Source organism: Sesamum indicum, linkage group LG9 (genome assembly GCF_026168435.1).
Source record: "Sesamum indicum cultivar Baizhima isolate 11 linkage group LG9, ASM2616843v1, whole genome shotgun sequence".
NCBI classification, from domain to species: Eukaryota; Viridiplantae; Streptophyta; class Magnoliopsida; order Lamiales; family Pedaliaceae; genus Sesamum; species Sesamum indicum.
In genome coordinates this window covers 1,921,111-1,938,396 of record NC_142665.1, presented here as the reverse complement: position 1 = coordinate 1,938,396, position 17,286 = coordinate 1,921,111, and the positions used below count along the sequence as shown (strand labels likewise).

Genomic DNA, 17,286 nt, shown 5'->3' with positions numbered 1-17,286 from the left:
TGACCTAAACTAACTACATTATTAGTCTAATAACGGATTGAATTTTCTATTGCAATTTATAATATTGCATCTTATATTTCATTTATATATAAAGATTACACTTGTTATCAATTTTATCCTAAAAAAAAAAGAATATTCACGTAGCTTCTGTTTAGTGTGTAGTAATCACACTTATCGTATGATTGATTAAGTTCAATCAAATTTGATTTAAAAAATTAATTTGTATAATATCCATTCAAAACCCAACCAATTAAAGTCAGTTGAATTCAAAATACTCCTAGCTACCATAGTATAATTGTCAGGCACAATGTGCATATTCACTTAATATCATTGCATTTCAATGTGATTAATAACTCCAATTCTTGTAAGGGCAATTTGATCAATATATTCAATTTTTTTTTGTTGATATTAATAAGTTCTGTTTATTTTGGATCATGATAAATCTATTTGTTAAATAAAAATAAATATTAAGAATATTAGAATTAATTATTCAAAATCACAATGAATTTATATGAAAAGAGTGCAAATTATAAGTAAGTAGGATGTAATTGTCCCTATAATAATACATAAAAGGAAGAAATAAGTGTGATCATTTTCAGGTATTCAGGTAATCAATCATTAGAAGTAAAATAAAGGAGCAGATGGTCGGAATATGGGGACCAAAGGCTTAGGTTAGGGCTCAATGATTCTGGTATTTTCTTATCAACAGAGGTGTGTGGGTGGTTTCAGTCTGCTGGCTGGAATTGTCAGTGTCAATTTATTAGGTCATACGAAATTGTCAATGCAGGACGGCGTACGTGGGTTCCGCACTGTTTTCAGCCATCACGACTTTTCCCCGCGACACCAGTTTCAAATAAAATAAACATCATTTATTTAAAAAGAAAATAAATTATTACTTTTTTTTAATATATTCAAATTCATAAAATAAATTTAATGTATTGATACTTTTAAATCAACGAATATATTAAAAATTAATAATAATAAATTATCATAGAAATAGAGTATCGTGTATTTATGTGACTTGAATCTGCAACTTTTAGGGTGAAAATCTCATTTAATTTCATATATTAGGTCATGCTCAATTTTTTGTTTCATTCGTTATAAAAATCTCAATTTTTAGAATAATATCTTTTAATTTGCCTTAATCAAGATCAAATAACTGAAAAAAAAAAAACGTTAATTGCATATTAAGAAGGCATGTGCCTCACACGGTCTCACATTGCGAATTTGGGGGAAAATCAAACACTTTCATCTCTAGTTTCTTGTGTAATTTCCTTTCATCTGCGTGCGAAATGCCTCTTAACAAAAAACTCATACTCAGCCTTTTTTTTTCCCTCCCAAATCTCACATGGAAGAAGGAAAGAAGAAGCATATTATTATTAGAAGAATGAGCATTCGTGACCCAAAGTTCAACTATTTCCCCCCTCATAAAGAAGTTGTGGTGTGATTTTCTTCGCCCTTAACCACATTTGTGGGTCTTTACACACAAAAAAAACACACACTCACTTGCAATATCATCACAACCATATAATCTTCTTTTCGGATACATATAAATAATATACAAAACGAAGTAGTGTTGCGTTTGCTTGATAGGATAACTTGGTGGATAAATGAGCGTAATTACAAGTATTACCCTTAAAGCCAAATTTTATAGAATTTTCAATATTTTTCTAGAATTTTCAAAATTACTTACATATGTTATATTCTTTTATATAAATAGTCAAGTATGTTTTTCAATGATCAACTATTTTTTTTAATTAAATACATTAATAGATTTAGATATGTATGTAGTGTGCAAAATTTAAAAATATACTGAAACCTAACGATTGATTGATCATAAGTACACAATACATGTGTAAACTACAACGAAGAAAATAAACATATCACGTATATATTACTGGAGCCCGAAACCTTCTAGCAATTAAATGAAGAATTGAGGCTTGAGACTTTCATGCTCACATTGGCATCAATTGTGAGGTGGTGATTAGCGTCAAACAAAATCATGCCATTGCCCTACTTTGTGTTTTGATGTGAGAATTGTACATATTTGAAAACTGATTGAACCTTGTCCAGGCCCTTATCCAGCCTAATCACAAGCTCGTGGGATATCCAGCATGCTGTATTTTGTAACGCTTGATACAGCCCAATCCTAAGCAATACATCTCATGAGATGTGAAAAAGAACAACGAAAGAGACATGGCGGATAAAACTGCTTCAACTTACCCGGAGAAAGCTGACTAAAGTATCAAAAAAACTGCTTCAACTTACCCGGAGAAAGCTGACTAAAGTATCAAATTCAACTCACCAGTTTCAAGAATTCTTCAATGTATAAAATCGGAAAATTTTGATCAGCTATTTCAGACACCATCGACATCAAACAAAAGAGCAAATCAACATAATGTACCATTGCAGAATAAGATGGAATTAGTACCACACAAGATTTAACCTAGTGTCATAAACTGTTGCAGTCCTTTAAATCAAATCGAATCTAGATTATTCAAAGATACTAGATAGAATAATGGTTCCAAGACCATAAGATACTCTAGTACAACATCAAATTTATATAAAAATATAGCAAATAGGGATTCATTAAAACCTGCCCACTCTGGCCCTGGATGCAACCAGTGGCAGCAAGTTTAAGGATCTAGCAACATCCATATAATATGTAACTCAGGCATCAACTCCGACTTCAATCCTACAAAGGGGACTTGAACCAGCATTTTCATCCTAAACGCCCAGCAGAGTCACCTGCACTCATCAGCTTTCAACACAGCGCGCTGAATAGAACAACAGACAATCTTCTGGCCCAGTTGCAACAGAAGCTAGAGCCAGGAGCAGTGCCTCCATGCTCATATTGTATCTGCTTCAGTTGGACAAACCAGCCTTTACCTTCAAGTGCTCCTTGAAGTCCATAATGTCACCCTCCCACCTAGTTACAGACTGATTCTCACATACCCATATCTCTTGGGCCACCTGGTTTATAAGCCTAAAATCGTGACTCACAAGAACCAAGCCACCATCCCATTCATTCAATGCCTCAGCAAGCGAGTCAATTGTCTCAATATCCAAATGGTTAGTCGGCTCATCCAACAGCAGCATGTGTGGCTGCCTCCAAGCTAGCCATGCAAAGATCACACGACTTCTTTGTCCGTCAGACAAGTTCTTCATAGGCATCACTTGAGCTTTTCCGCTAAGACCAAACTTCCCAACTGCAGCTCTCATCTTCTCTTCTTCATTTCCAGGGTACTCTTTCAGCATAAACTGCAGAGCAGACATTTCCAGGTCAAGTTTCTCGGTCAAATGCTGATGGAACTGAGCAATTCTCAAATGATTGTGGCGCCGAACCATGCCATCCAGAGGAACTAAATCCCCCGTCATCAGCTTCAGCAGGGTACTTTTTCCAGCACCATTGGGTCCAACCAGGGCTACTCTTGAATCAAGGTCCACGCCAAAATCAAGGTTCTTGTAAATAAGATTATCTGGGGTGTAGCCAAATTTCACTTCCACAAACTGAAGAACAGGAGGAGGGAGCTTTCCCACATCATGAAATCGGAAAACAAGAACCTTATCCCTGACCACCTTCTCTGTGAGCCCACCACGCTCCATCTTTGCCAAAGTTTTTTCCTTACTCTGAGCCTGACGGGCTAGCTTTGCAGATCCATGTCCAAAACGTGCAATATATTCCTTCATCGAAGCTATCTGCTCCTGCTCCCACTTATATTGCTTCATCTGGTTCTCTTCAAGTTCAGCACGGGTTTGGACATATTGGTCATAATTACCAGTGTAAAGCTTTAACTTCTTGTTCTGCATATGGATGATGTTGGTACAGACTCCATTCAGAAAATCCTGGGAATGTGAAACCACCACAAGAATTCGATCAAATTTTTTCAACGTTTCCTCCAACCAGACGCAAGCCTCCAAGTCTGTTAATAGACAAACGTGAATAGTAAGAAGACTAGAACTATTAAATAATAATTGAAGATGCTACAAACAATTCTATCAGTTTGTAGTTTGTGTATTTTGACATCAACACATAAAGCTCATGAACTGAATTATTCTCAAATGAAGACACATTTGTGTGATGTTCTGTGAGATCCTGGAATCCCATTCATAACTGGTCTATAAAAAAAAAGAACGTGAAGTAGAATTCAAGAATGATTCAGATTACATAGCTTCAGCAAGGTTTCCATAAAGAATAAGCAAAGCACCGGTTACAGGCATGTAGTATTCAAAAGATGTACAGAACATGCAAATTATTCCGATCTGTAGACCAGCCTTCACTTCAGCATAAACTTTTATGGCAATGGGTTATGACATCAGTATGCAATAAGGACAACACCAAGAGTTTCTGTTAATAAAACCAAGCAAGTCCGAGGTCCATTTTAAATAACACAGTTTAGGTTTTGAAGATCATTGAAAAATGTAATAGCCTGCTAGCATTACCAAGATGATTCGTAGGTTCATCAAGCAACAATACGGTTGGATTCATGAAAAGGGCTCTTGCTAAAGCAATCCTCATTCTCCAGCCACCAGAAAAGTCCTTTGTTTTCTTCTCTTGCATTTTTTTGTTAAAGCCAAGACCAAATAAGATCTCAGCAGCTCGCTTCTCAGCAGTCGCTGCATCCATTGCTTCCAAACGTTCATAAATGCGATCAAGTTGTTCTCCACCACCATCGTCCTATAACAGTATAAAACACGAATAGTTTGTGAGATGCTCCCCCACACAAGCCACTGCTGCTTAATCATATATACGTATACCTGTCCAGCCAATGCTTCAGCTTCTTTTTCCAATTTCAGCCTTTCCTCATCACAACTTATAACAGCCTCAAGTGAAGACATATCAGAAGCTTCAATCTCTCTTGAAAGGTGGTAAATATCCATGTGTTCTGGAATTGGAAGCTCTCGGCAGCCTATAGCAGCAAGAAGAGTAGACTTCCCACAGCCATTTAGACCAAGCAAACCATAGCGTCTACAAAGATAAGGCATTAAAGATGGTGAACATATTACATGAAAAAAACCCTATAATGTCAAGGAGACACCACATACCTGCCATAATTAAGTTCCAGTTCAGAGTCAACTATTAGATCATGACCATGGAAAGTGAGTGAAAGAGATTCTATCTGCAAAACCACAAATCAACACTTATAATTTACATGAAGATAACAATGAAATACAAGCACAGAATTCATAATAATGCTTTCACAGAGAAACTGATGGTTTTATACACATTATTACCTACTACAGAGCGCTCCAAACAAGGTTGAAGTTATTGGATACACTAGGCGCTCATGTAGGTGCACCAAGCTAGCAACAATGAACTAAACATGAGACACTCCTCCAGAAAACATTTCAAAATCAAAGGATGCTATGCAGCTCAAATGAGATGAAATAAACGGCTCCTCATTCACTTAAAGGTTTTATGAAGCATCTTCTCAAATGACATATGTTAGCATCTAAACTTATTAGGATTCTATAATGAAACAAAGCCAAGAAGAGTGCCATGGAAAAAAAGCAAGCATCACCAGGTTTTGTAATATCCTCCACACAGTATATCATATAAAGTTCTTTTTATCCTATGAAGTGTATGATCCATTTACAATGATCTTAACTAGACAACCCATTATACATGCTATATGAAAAACTAGACAATATTCTTAACTTCTTGGTGAAGTAAACAATATAACGGACTCAAAACACAAGACAAGAACCACAGAAGGCCAAGTTCTTGCAAGCTCCCCGACAAGGTAATTAGAGCATATCTTCGACAATATTCCAACTTCATATAAACGGTTCCACAAACCAAAAACGGGAGAGAATAAGACAGATGGACAATGTTTATTTCTTAAATTTGTGTTCCCATTTTCATGAATAAACTGTGCATGTATTTCCCAAAGGAAATCAGTAGAAAAACATATATTCATAAATTAGCAAAACAACTGCACAACTAATTAAATCATCGACAGAAATAACCATAGTAATGATTCACAAATTTCATCCACACACACACACACGCGTATATATTTCCTAAAATAATTAAACCCTCTAAGACTGGATCGAGGAGCATACCCGAATATCTCTAGACAAGGGATGGGAACAGAGCACCCCGGTACATGTCCGATCAGATATCTGAAGATCAGCGACCCCACTAGCCAAACTATCGACTTTGCTACCGTTCTCAGCCGCAGCAGCCTTAGAAGAAGCGGCAGCGGCGGCAGCCTTGCCGCCTCTCTTGGCAGCGGCGGCAGCCTTCTTCTGAGCCGCCTTCTTCTTACTCGCATCCGACACCATCTGCCAAACACAAATTCAATCCCCGATGATATAAAACCCAAAACGAGAGCAGAACGTTAAAAAAAAGCAAATAAGTAAAATTCGCAAACTTCACCTTGAAATCCCGAGTCTTTAACAAAATCAAAGTACGAGGGAGATCTAGGATTTCGTCCTCTTTCCCTTTCTCACGGAGTATGGCTGTGCGGCAGCGCGTTGGTTTTCAGGAAGAGTCCGAGAATGAGGGTTTGGGTTTGGGGGAACGAGTAAAATATATAGGGTGAGTGGGAGAGAGGGGAGGGACACGTGGCGAGGATTGAAGGGCGTTGGATGAAATTCAACGGTGATGCTCGGTGGGGTTGGGGGAGCTTCCGTGCTTCAATTCGACAACTAAAAGATCAACAGCACATGAACTTATGACCATGTGCACAATAATGGGCTCACGGCCCGGAAATTGGAGGCTGTTTGGTCCAGTTTATTTGTGATTACAAAATCGTAGCATGGGTACTTGTAGGCCCAATTTGGCTTGAATATGATCCACAATATTATAAATTTGCGTTCAAACACTCCTAACTTGTGCTACCGTTTAATCTATTACATAAGCTATTGAATTTGACCTAACTCAATTTGATCTCGTCAATCCTATGTGTTAGCTAGTTAAATTCGTTGTAATTTTAAAAATACTAAAATAATATAGTCCAAACAGATAAGCATACATAAATATATGTGCTAAATTTTATTTGATAGCCAAGTTTCATATGTTTCTAATGATGGCCAAATATGGATTGTGCTTCCAATCGTTGAGACGCTCTCAAATTTTTTATGCTGAAAATGTAAGATTTTTGGTTGATATTGGATTAGAGAACATCTGCCGGCGAAATTTGATTAGTGTTTTGTGGATGGTTCGCATTTTTTTCCCGTTTCTCTATTTTTCTTCTAGTACGTAATTATTATTTTATTTGTTGGAAATTTTGTTATACAGTCAAGAGAAGGAACCGAGGGCGCAGCAAGCAGGGTGGTGGGTGGTGGCTACGTGAATTTAGTCCGCTGCTCCCACTGTGGGAAGTGTTGAGCAGAGATTTTTGTTCTTCCTTCATTTTTTCTGTGTTTTGAATCGATGTGGTTTTCTGGTTTTCTAATTATTTGTGCTAGTTTCTTGTGGGAATAGATTATGATAGAAGATCAACTTTGAAATGGAGTTAGAAAATTAGCAATATCATTACCATCATTTTTGTAACATTATAAGGTTTTTGCATTGCTTGTTCAAATTCGAGCCTATACTGATTACTATTTTTGCAAAGAGTGCTTTATGCTCAATCACTTTTTCATCAAAGATTGTTTACCAGAATAAGTATTTTTCATCACAGCATTAAGATAGCTAGTTTACCAGGAAGAAAGCAAGGTATCTGTAAGTCCTAGCTGCAATTACCATGATTCTTTCTATGTGAGTTGGACGGAAAAGAACAGAGTATGACATTATAATACTCCTAAACTGTATATATAGAAAGACTGTTCATTATAGATATGATTGTGTTTACTCACCACTATCCATTGTAGAAATTGTGTTCAACAGGATAGCCTTTACGAGCAATCTTGAAGGAGACTGTTGGTCTTTATATGACTTGATGCCTAAAATGTGCAATTTCTTGGCTTTACCTGGAACTTTTTCTGGCTCTGCCGTCTTGATTAACTTATAAGGCTTGTACTATGGATACTATAATGTATATATACTTCACAAATACAGGGAATTGGTAACCCTTTGCTTTTGTTTGGGGGTGTTGGAGAGGAGTTTCAGTTCTGCTGTTTGTTTACTTAATTTGTAGGGATTCCTTTATAGTGGGGTATGATTTTTGCCTTTGGCTATTGACTCTGTTTTCTGCGAATAGATTGATCTCCTAGAAATTTTTCTTCACAATTTCCATTGATCAGACCTTTTTGGGCTTTGTCTGCACATCTGATTCACACTTTGCGTTTTATTCCGTAATTTTTGTGGCCTCTATTTTTAGATTTTTTTATTTCAGTTCTCCTGGATTACGGTCCTTGCAGCATAGCTAAAAATACACTTTGCAAGTCTCGCTATATATACATAGAAATCCGTTTACATGCTTGATATTTTGTTGTTAATCCTGATGTTGGGTTACCGTTTTCTTTGACAAAGAATTGATATTCAGTGGATGACGGTGTTGAAGAGATGTGTTTTAAGACTGTTCATATCATTGAAGTATATAACGGCGAATGTGGTAGACAGAAATAATGGACGCATAGTTGCAACCCCCTCAACGGTTGAACATGCTCTAAAAGATAATCTTGAATGTGGTCGTTCTTGCAATGCAAAGGCGGCAGGTGTTGTGGAGTGCTGGCAATGAGACTCATAGTGGAGGGTCTTGAACAGGGCCAGGGAAGGGGAATCCATGTCGATGTGAATAAGGAAATCGAGAAGGAAGGTTTCAAGAATCGGACAAAGATCTGGGCGGTTGTGAATGCCCTGAACAACAATGGAGACAAACTTATTCTTGATGATGACGACAATGCTGTACTTGACTCCAGCTATACATACCGGCAAGGAGAGTAGTTTCTGAATTCCAGAAATTGACCATTTTGCTCAATTTGAAATTGCTTTTTGCTCAGGTAATGACATGTTTTCCTCGTAATCAGAATGGAAAGTGTAGATGCTATACTGTTTCCCCATCGGAAGCGTAGACTTGCAAATGCAATTTTGTGAGAGGTGATGATTAATACTTTGACACATAACACACTGATTATTCTTGTAGAAACCACTTTGTGCAATACCCTGTTAACCATCACAGCAAAGTTCGTGTTGCAAGTAAGCAGGCCCTGATTTCACTCGGGCATGAGTTCTCCTTCAATGATTGATTTGTAATAATCTGAGCAATTTATCTCAACGTCTACATTACATACTCAAGTAGAACATAGAATGGAGTATTATCTATTCAATTTAGTCTGAAAAAGTATACTTAAATGTACTAATCTGAAATGAGACATGTTAGCTGTTCCCATTATTGAGAAGTGTTAATTCAATTTGCCAGTTCTTGACTTCTTGTGAATCAGGTCATCATGCAACATCCACTTCTCATATTGTGAAATGTATTGAATTTTGATATTCTTGCAAGATACGTGGTACAAGAAGATCATAAAGTAGGAAATCTGGAAAGAAAACCAAAATTGGAGTGAATATTGTACTTTTTTATATTTATGGAAATTAATAATATACATCACCAGAAGGAGTTGAGTAGTTTGAAGAAAATGCGATTTAAAGAAAAAAAAAATTAATTATGATGCCTTCTCTCATATTATATCCCTTCCCGCTGGTGAATGATTTCATCAGTCGCATATCATATTAAAATTTCTTCGCGCTGTACTATAAATATTTGTTCATGGACTACTCTTATTAATGTTGCAACATACGAGATGGAGTAAATTTTTATTGATGAGGATAGGATTCAGAATAATTACATTAAAACTCCAGGAATAGAAAAGGTATTTGCATGTACTCAAAACCCCGTATGGGTTCTACCTCAGGTAATCATGAGGACTAAGTGAAAAAGAAGCCAATGAGGGGAGCACCACATGCATGCATTTGGAATTTGGAAAACCGAACCACACACACACTCCTTTGAAAAGTATTCAAATTATTCATCAAGAAAAGCACGCTCTCTCCGCAGTTGTATTCTAGTCGCATTTGAGTTATGTGATTGGAACGTTGCATGAAGCTGTCATCATTTACTGAAAAAAATCATTATATCGCATCGGAAAATACCACAGCAACTTCTTTTCAAGTTTCTTGTTTTCATTCTGTAAATTTAACTTTTATCAACGATTTTCAATTTTTTAATTATATGAAGTTTTTTTAAGAAACATTTTCAACTCATTTTATATTTTTTGTTTTCTTTTTTCCCACTCTGATACAGATATAATTAAAAATAATATGAACTGATACAAATACGACACGGTGCAATGGAGAATAAAATCCGATGCAAGTTATTCTCTCAAAAATAATTATGAGCTCCTTAAAATAATATGAACTATCATATATACGAGCTCACTAACAAAACTCTTTTTTTCTAAAAAGAATAGAGTCTCCAAAAGATAGATATAGGATCATAAGACAAACATCAAAAAATATTTTTATTAGATATTGTAAGAGGACGATTGAAAATTGACTATGACCCTGACCCGAATCACATACCACATCATAAAAGTAAAATTTTATTATTAATATGATATAATTGATACTATTTAACATTTTTACATTCAATTCACACTCGCATATATATATAAAAGAAAAGGAGATATTGAATTGAGAATAAAACATGAATATTCCATATTGCATGATTATAAGTTCACAATGTACGATGTGCAATAAATATAAATAAATACATCTTTCAACACTGCAAAGCTTTCAACAACGTGTGCAGAGGGGTTAATGCATGAAATATTCAATTGGGGCAATCATCCTCATCACTCCACATGTCAGCACAAATTTATGACCAGCGATCTTGGTTGTTGGACTTTATTATTATTATGCTTTCAGATCTTACAACTTTATATATGATTATTTAATTCAATTATAAAAACTTGAAAGATTGTTGACAATACTTATTTGAGATAATTTTAAATCATACAGAATATTAGACATTTTATAAAAATCAATCATGATAATTTCATAATTGATTACCAGATAGTATTATTTATAAATTTTTATTTAAACACTATTTAATAAACTTAGGAAACATTCTCTTTAAATAAAATTATGTGAGAATTGTTGAGATGTGATAATTTTTTAAAAAAAAATATGACGAGTGTTATTGTGAGCAAGTGTGTTGGTAGGTGGATGCATCTTGACTTTTAAATTATATATTTAATTTAAAAAATATATAGTAATAGAATGTTAAAATGAAAATATGAGATATATTATTGCATGAGTAGAAAGGAAGGGAGAGAAAGAGGAAAGTGTAAAAGTGGGGGGTGGGGTGAGGTTTGTACAACTCCCACTAACAACCTAATAAAAGTTGAGAGTCTCATAGATAATAGATTCATAGACTTCTGCCAACACACAAAGACAGACAATTGGTCTTGCTACGGAAACTGCGGGACGGACGACTTCATCACTCCTTATATACTTTGTCTCCATGCAATGCAATAACCACACTTCCCATTCATCCTACTTTTTACTTTTCTTTTTTTTTTTTGAACTCCAACCCAAAATCTCGTTTTAAGTAAAGTATTTAAAATAAGTAAAATGTCATGATTGACCTTTTAAAATTAAGGATCATACCACACTAACAACGATATTTAATAAACACAGGTTTTTGCAATCAAAATTAGTAGATAATCGGACAAGTAGTAGAACAAATGAACCGGTTTTAATCGACCGTCTACAGAAAGACCTAACTACCCCTTCGTCTCTGTTTTATTTACCAATACCCATTTACCCATTCCCTCACATAACACTGCACGCATTGGGGTTCTCGTCGCTAAAGATTTGGGGTGCATGGTAGGGTCCGTATCCATACGGGTTGTAGTACAACTGGACCTGGTCCCCCGCGCCCACAGCACCCGCGCCGTACATATACGGGTACGGGTACCCGACCTGAAACTGCATTCTGTTCGCTTCCATCTTCTCGCCGCCGGCCATCTCCTCACTTCCTCCTCCTGCCCCCCCGCCACTCTTCCCCTTCTCTCCACCGTCAATCTTCCCCTTCTCTCCGCCGCTCTTCCCTTTCTCACCCCCGCTACTCTTCCCCTTGTCCCCGGAGCCGCCGCCATTCTCTTTCTTCTCAACTTCTTTCTTAGGCGGCAGAATTTCGACTTCCTTCTTCAGATGCTTCTTGAGCACCTCAGCTAGCGCCTTCATGTCCATGGCGCCGGTCACCGTCACGAGCTCCTTTTGCCGGTCGATCTTCATCTCCTGGTACCCTGCAGACGCCATCAAATAACCACATTTGCGCCGTTAAAACAGTTTCCACGCGGAAAAATGAGGGGGTCTAGGGAAATGATAATCACACCCTTGGTTTTGGTGACGGCTTTGTGGATTTTCTGGATGCAGCCCTCACAGTGTAAGTGCACCTTCAACACCGCCGTCGTCACAGGCGGCTGCACATACAATACATATTGGATAATTATTATTTAATTCTGAATACCAAAATTAGATAAAATTTGGATTAAATAGCGAAAGAACCAGAATTTGCTAAAATGCACCGGATCCACGTGGCAAGATGATGGGGCTGAAAATCGGGAAACGTGGGGGAGTTGGGGCGGAGTTTTAATGGGGGTAAGAAACGTCAAAACTTTTGAATTTAATGAAAACTCCAGCAACTGCCCCCGCTGCGCGCTGGGTGTGGGTGGTGCAACAACCGCTGGGCGCTAAGATGCGCACCCAAAAAGTAAAACAGCAAGGAGAAAACTAACGTGCGCCGATAGTCCGGGGAAAAGACAAGAACGCATCAATGATATTCTGAATTCAACAGAATCAGCCATTAATGCAAGGACAAGACCGTACGTACCGGCGCAGAATAAGGAACACGGCGCTAATGGTATTGGTAATGGTGGTAATTCCGCAGCAGCATTAACAGAACAAATGAAAAACCGACAAAAACAAACGAGAAAAGGATTAAGGTGTTGGAAATTATCGACAACAAACAAACAATGGTAATACCTCTTTTTCCTTTGATTTTTTCTCATCAGATTTATTCTTGGAGGAGTTATTGTCCTTGCCTTCTTTCTTCTTCTCTTGCTTTCCGTCGCCGCCGCTGTTGCCTCCGTCGATTTTTGCGTTCTCTTTTCCGTCGCCATTCTTCTTGTTGGCATTGTCCTTTTTGGGCTGTGGGGAAATCAGTTCAACCTTTTTGTGGGTTTTCTGCTCCACCCTTTCCCGGAGCTTCACCGGATCCACTTTCCCCACCACCGTAATCCTCTGCTCGTCGCCGATACTCGCAGTGTCAACACCTACTCACCACGTTTCATCAGTTCAAAACAGAGCATTACGAAAAAGAGAAACACGATTTCTGATCAGAGAGTGAAAAGCTTCACCATCAAAGGAGCGAATGCACTTCAAGACTTTGGAAACGCATCCCTCGCAATGCAAATCAGCCTTCAACACCACCGTGACGTTGTTCTTCCCTCCTCCATTGTCGCCCTTCTTGCTCTCTGCTCCCTCCTTCTGCTGCGCCTCCCCGTTGCTGTTCTTCTTCTTCTTCTGCAACAAACAACAAACAAAAAATCAGAACTAAAGCGCAAATACAAACACTACCCAAAACTACAGAACCGGTGGAGACTTTGATTTCTACCTCACCCATTACGAACTCGAGGGTTATAGATGTTTAGAAATCAAAGTAGAAAACCGAGTGCTTGGGCTCTATATATAGAGAGAAAAAAGAAAAAGGGTAGTTTTTGATTGTGCGGGCCGTGTGAGTTTATCGTGGGAATTTCAAACGCGCGCGTGTGTGTGTGTGTAATGATGGTGGGGTTTTATATCTTCACATGCGGCGAAGGTGGGTTGGGATGGGTTTGGGCCGGGCCGGCGGGTTTTACTACGAAACTTCATCCCAAGTGCTGCAATTCCATTTTACATAAAAAGAAACCGAATTGTGTTTGCTTTTATTTTAACTTTTCATGACTTTTAAAGTTGGCATTGGAAGGTGGAGAAAGTGGGAACGAAAATATTAAGAAAGTGCAATTTGTAAATTTACTTTTTTTTTTATTTAATTTCCTGTAAACTTTTTTAGTTCTATTATGATTATTAGTTTTATTTTGTTTTTTTTTTCAAAAAATATTAATATATAATGGATGCGAATGAAATTTTGGTTTATTATGAGGCTTCCTTTTTGTTTTCTGATTATGTTTTCTTTAATTAAAAATTACGAGAACTTCTCAGGAGATCATCCATCGTAATGCTATGTTTACTTAAAATTGAAAGTTCTAATGAGATTCGGTGCATTATAACTGAAATCATCCCATCCATCTTTGAATTTTATCATTTGAAGAAGTTAGATTGGGTGAGTATTAGAAACATTATAGTTATGGGCCATTGACGTAGTCAGGCCCATGTCCTCTTATGCAGTTAACAAGTCATCCCTCTTTCACACGGTTAAGGATTCATCGTTTTTATTATTATGTATATAAATCACCGTTTTTTAAATAGCATCAATAGTTAATTATATTAAATGTTAAAAATATCCTAACCTTTTTACATAAATTAGTTATTTAACTATCCGATTGTCAATCGTCAACACTTATGTCAGCCTCGGGATAAATTGATAATTGATAAATGTTTAATTGCCCATCAGGCCCATGATTAAGTTACGGGCTCCATATTTGTCAAGAAAACATAAAATTGGACCCGGAAAATTCAATAAATTCAGCCCAATCCATTATAGTAAACGGCCCTTATTGGGATTTATATTATATTCCAGGGATGAATTAGGAAATACCTCTCATTTGAAATAAACTTTTATCGTGTTTTTGTCCAAAACAAGACCAAGAAAATACGTTCATAATGTTTGGATTCATTTTTTGAGTGTTTTGTTGTGTTTTGTGGAAATAGAGAGAGAAAAACAAAGATAAATAAGTGTGTGTTAGAGATAATATGTATGTTTGGATTTATTTTTGAAGATAATTTAAAATAAGTAGTATATATTTAATGTTGTGTTTTGGAAGACAAAAATTACTATTCATTGTCAAATCATGTCTTTGGAGATAATTTAAAATAAGTATTATATGTTTAATGTTGCATTTTGGGAGACAAAAATTACTATTCATTGTCAAATCATGCCTTTTTTATATATATTTATGTATATATGTGTGTATATATATATGTATATTTTTATGCTAAAACAGTTAAAAATACCTAAATAAGGTGTTTTTGAATGATGGCAAACATTGGGTATGTTTTGACTTGTCTCCGAAATAAGTTGGAAATAAAAACAAACATAGTGGTTAATTTTCGTCTTTCTAATGTATAATTAATACATAAGACAATTTTTATATTAATATTTAATTAATATGAAATACTTAATACGATTTGTTTTCCTCCCATGAGGCATTCCAAAGTCTGCTGGGCTTGAAATTGATTTCCGCACATTTTGCACACAATGGTTTTTTTTTTTTTTTTTTGAGATAAAAGCAGTAATTATATTATTTATTAATATTTGAATAAATTGTTAAATACATCAATTTAATTAATACAATATATAATTAAAATTCATTGTATAAAAAATTAAAAGTAAAACAAAACACCCACATATCAAATAAAACCCGAACCAAATTATAAAACTTTAAACATAAAACGGGGTTTGAACCCGTAAAAATTATTTACTTTCACAGAATGGGGTTCGAAAATATAATCTCTCTAAAAAGATCAACCCCGTACATATAAACGCAATGGGGCTTCCCAATTTATTTCAAGTCATTAATTAAATCGTATACGACTACAGAATCTATAGTCCGATTCAACATTCAGTACTGGAAACAGTTAATTACACTTAATTTGTCTCCTTTATTGTTTTCTGGTAGCATTTACCCTTTTAATTAATGAACAAATGTAATATTACCTGCTATAATTAAATATTTAGACAATTATTCTGATGGATTATAAATATAATTGTATGCAGTACAATTTTTTTTCTTTTTGAAAATTTTGCATTTTAAATTCAATTATATTTTTTAATTATAAAAGGTACATTTTAAATATAATAAAGTATAACATAATTAGTAAGTTAAGTAATTACATATATCCATTTTTCAACTATATTTTTTTTAGAAAGATAACAAAATATATTTATTCGTTGTCTTCTTAAAAATTTTCAACTTTTGCACTAGAAAAAAAGGGCTACTAGCTTTGATTTTAATAGTTATGGAATAACAACCGTGATAAATAATTTTTATTGACTACTATTAATAAAATCGATGAAAAATATAGACTTTTCATCAAGTAAAAAGTTATTTATCATGGCTATTAGCCATGACAAATGTATTGGCCACCCTTACAAATGTCGTGGTCAACAACCGTGGTATGGTTTGGGTCAATGACTATTTGCTATGATTATTTTATTTTTAACCATGGAAATTAGCCATAGTTAAATGTTGCATTTTTTTATAGTATTGGTTACACATTTTGTTAATTCTTTTTAAAAATATTAGCCGTGCATGCTGTTCTTGCGTGCTTAAAATAAATAATTTTTCACGCTTTAAAATATACTATATAAGAGTAAAATATATAAACCAATATATTATATTTAAACAAAATAAAAAAAATAACTTATCAGTTAATATAAAATTTAAAAAATTGAATAAATTAGTTATAATATTAGCTGAAGGGCATTTTTTAGTTTAAAAAAAAGGGTGCGGCGATATCGTTAACCGTAATTTGTGAGTGTGGAAAACTTTATTTATTATATAGTATAGATATATGTACGGTTGGAGGTATTTTAATTATTATGTATCTATTACAATATTAACTTACTACTTTAGTTTTACTTTGAAATCTTCATTTATTAAATATTGTTTTGTTGTTTGATTCAAAATATTTTTTTAAATAGAAAATAATTTGATGATTATTTAATGTATAAAAATATTAAAATATATCGAGACGTATATAATTATCCATAACATGTGGAGTAATTTTATTAAATTATCCAATTTAAATAGACAGTGTTACACTTATTAATTTTGAGACATTAATACTACCTCTCAATAATTGGGAGAACAAAATATGTTTAATTCAAAATAAGTCTAATAAATTATGTGAACTGTCATGATTCAAATGATCCGTAGAAATTTAAATAATCTAAACTATTTGATCACGAGGAAGAAATGAAAAACTGCTATCCTCCATAATCTATTATCATACATGAATGAGCATTACGTCAAATTATTATAAAAATCATGTCAGCCGTCACATGAATTAATATGACGTGAACATAAAAACATAAATGATCTAAATTATTAGATCATTAAGTCGTTGTAGTGAAAGATAATCGGCCCCCATAATTTAATTGTACCAAA

The 17,286-nt window shown here is 35.1% G+C and overlaps 3 protein-coding genes across 4 annotated transcripts; 1 reads left to right on the top strand and 2 right to left on the bottom strand.

The window, feature by feature from the left end:
* Positions 1-2,471: 2,471 nt before the first annotated feature.
* Positions 2,472-6,542, bottom strand: ABCF1 (ABC transporter family protein). The gene is made up of 6 exons (XM_088885384.1): positions 6,383-6,542; positions 6,067-6,288; positions 5,047-5,120; positions 4,759-4,969; positions 4,444-4,678; positions 2,472-3,923 (listed from the first exon to the last, which is right to left on the bottom strand). The coding sequence occupies exons 2-6, from the start codon at positions 6,286-6,288 to the stop codon at positions 2,866-2,868; spliced, it is 1,800 nt and encodes a 599-aa protein (XP_088741510.1). The 5' UTR covers positions 6,383-6,542; the 3' UTR covers positions 2,472-2,865.
* Positions 6,543-7,056: 514 nt separating this feature from the next.
* LOC105170263 (Ribosomal L18p/L5e family protein) lies at positions 7,057-9,225 on the top strand. Its single transcript, XM_020696975.2, is given in 2 exon segments — positions 7,057-8,613; positions 8,616-9,225. Coding segments are annotated over 2 exon segments (396 nt in total). The 5' UTR covers positions 7,057-8,438; the 3' UTR covers positions 8,837-9,225.
* A 2,351-nt stretch (positions 9,226-11,576) lies between these two features.
* On the bottom strand, positions 11,577-13,734 carry LOC105170813 (heavy metal-associated isoprenylated plant protein 3). 2 transcript variants are annotated; one of them, XM_020696547.2, is made up of 6 exons: positions 13,572-13,734; positions 13,315-13,480; positions 12,941-13,230; positions 12,789-12,812; positions 12,291-12,378; positions 11,577-12,201 (listed from the first exon to the last, which is right to left on the bottom strand). In XM_020696547.2, the coding sequence occupies exons 1-6, from the start codon at positions 13,578-13,580 to the stop codon at positions 11,726-11,728; spliced, it is 1,053 nt and encodes a 350-aa protein (XP_020552206.2). In that variant the 5' UTR covers positions 13,581-13,734; the 3' UTR covers positions 11,577-11,725. The 2 variants fall into 2 exon arrangements, with proteins under 2 accessions (XP_020552206.2, XP_011090035.2); XM_011091733.3 differs by lacking the exon at positions 12,789-12,812 and having other exon boundaries at positions 13,572-13,732.
* Positions 13,735-17,286: the final 3,552 nt, after the last annotated feature.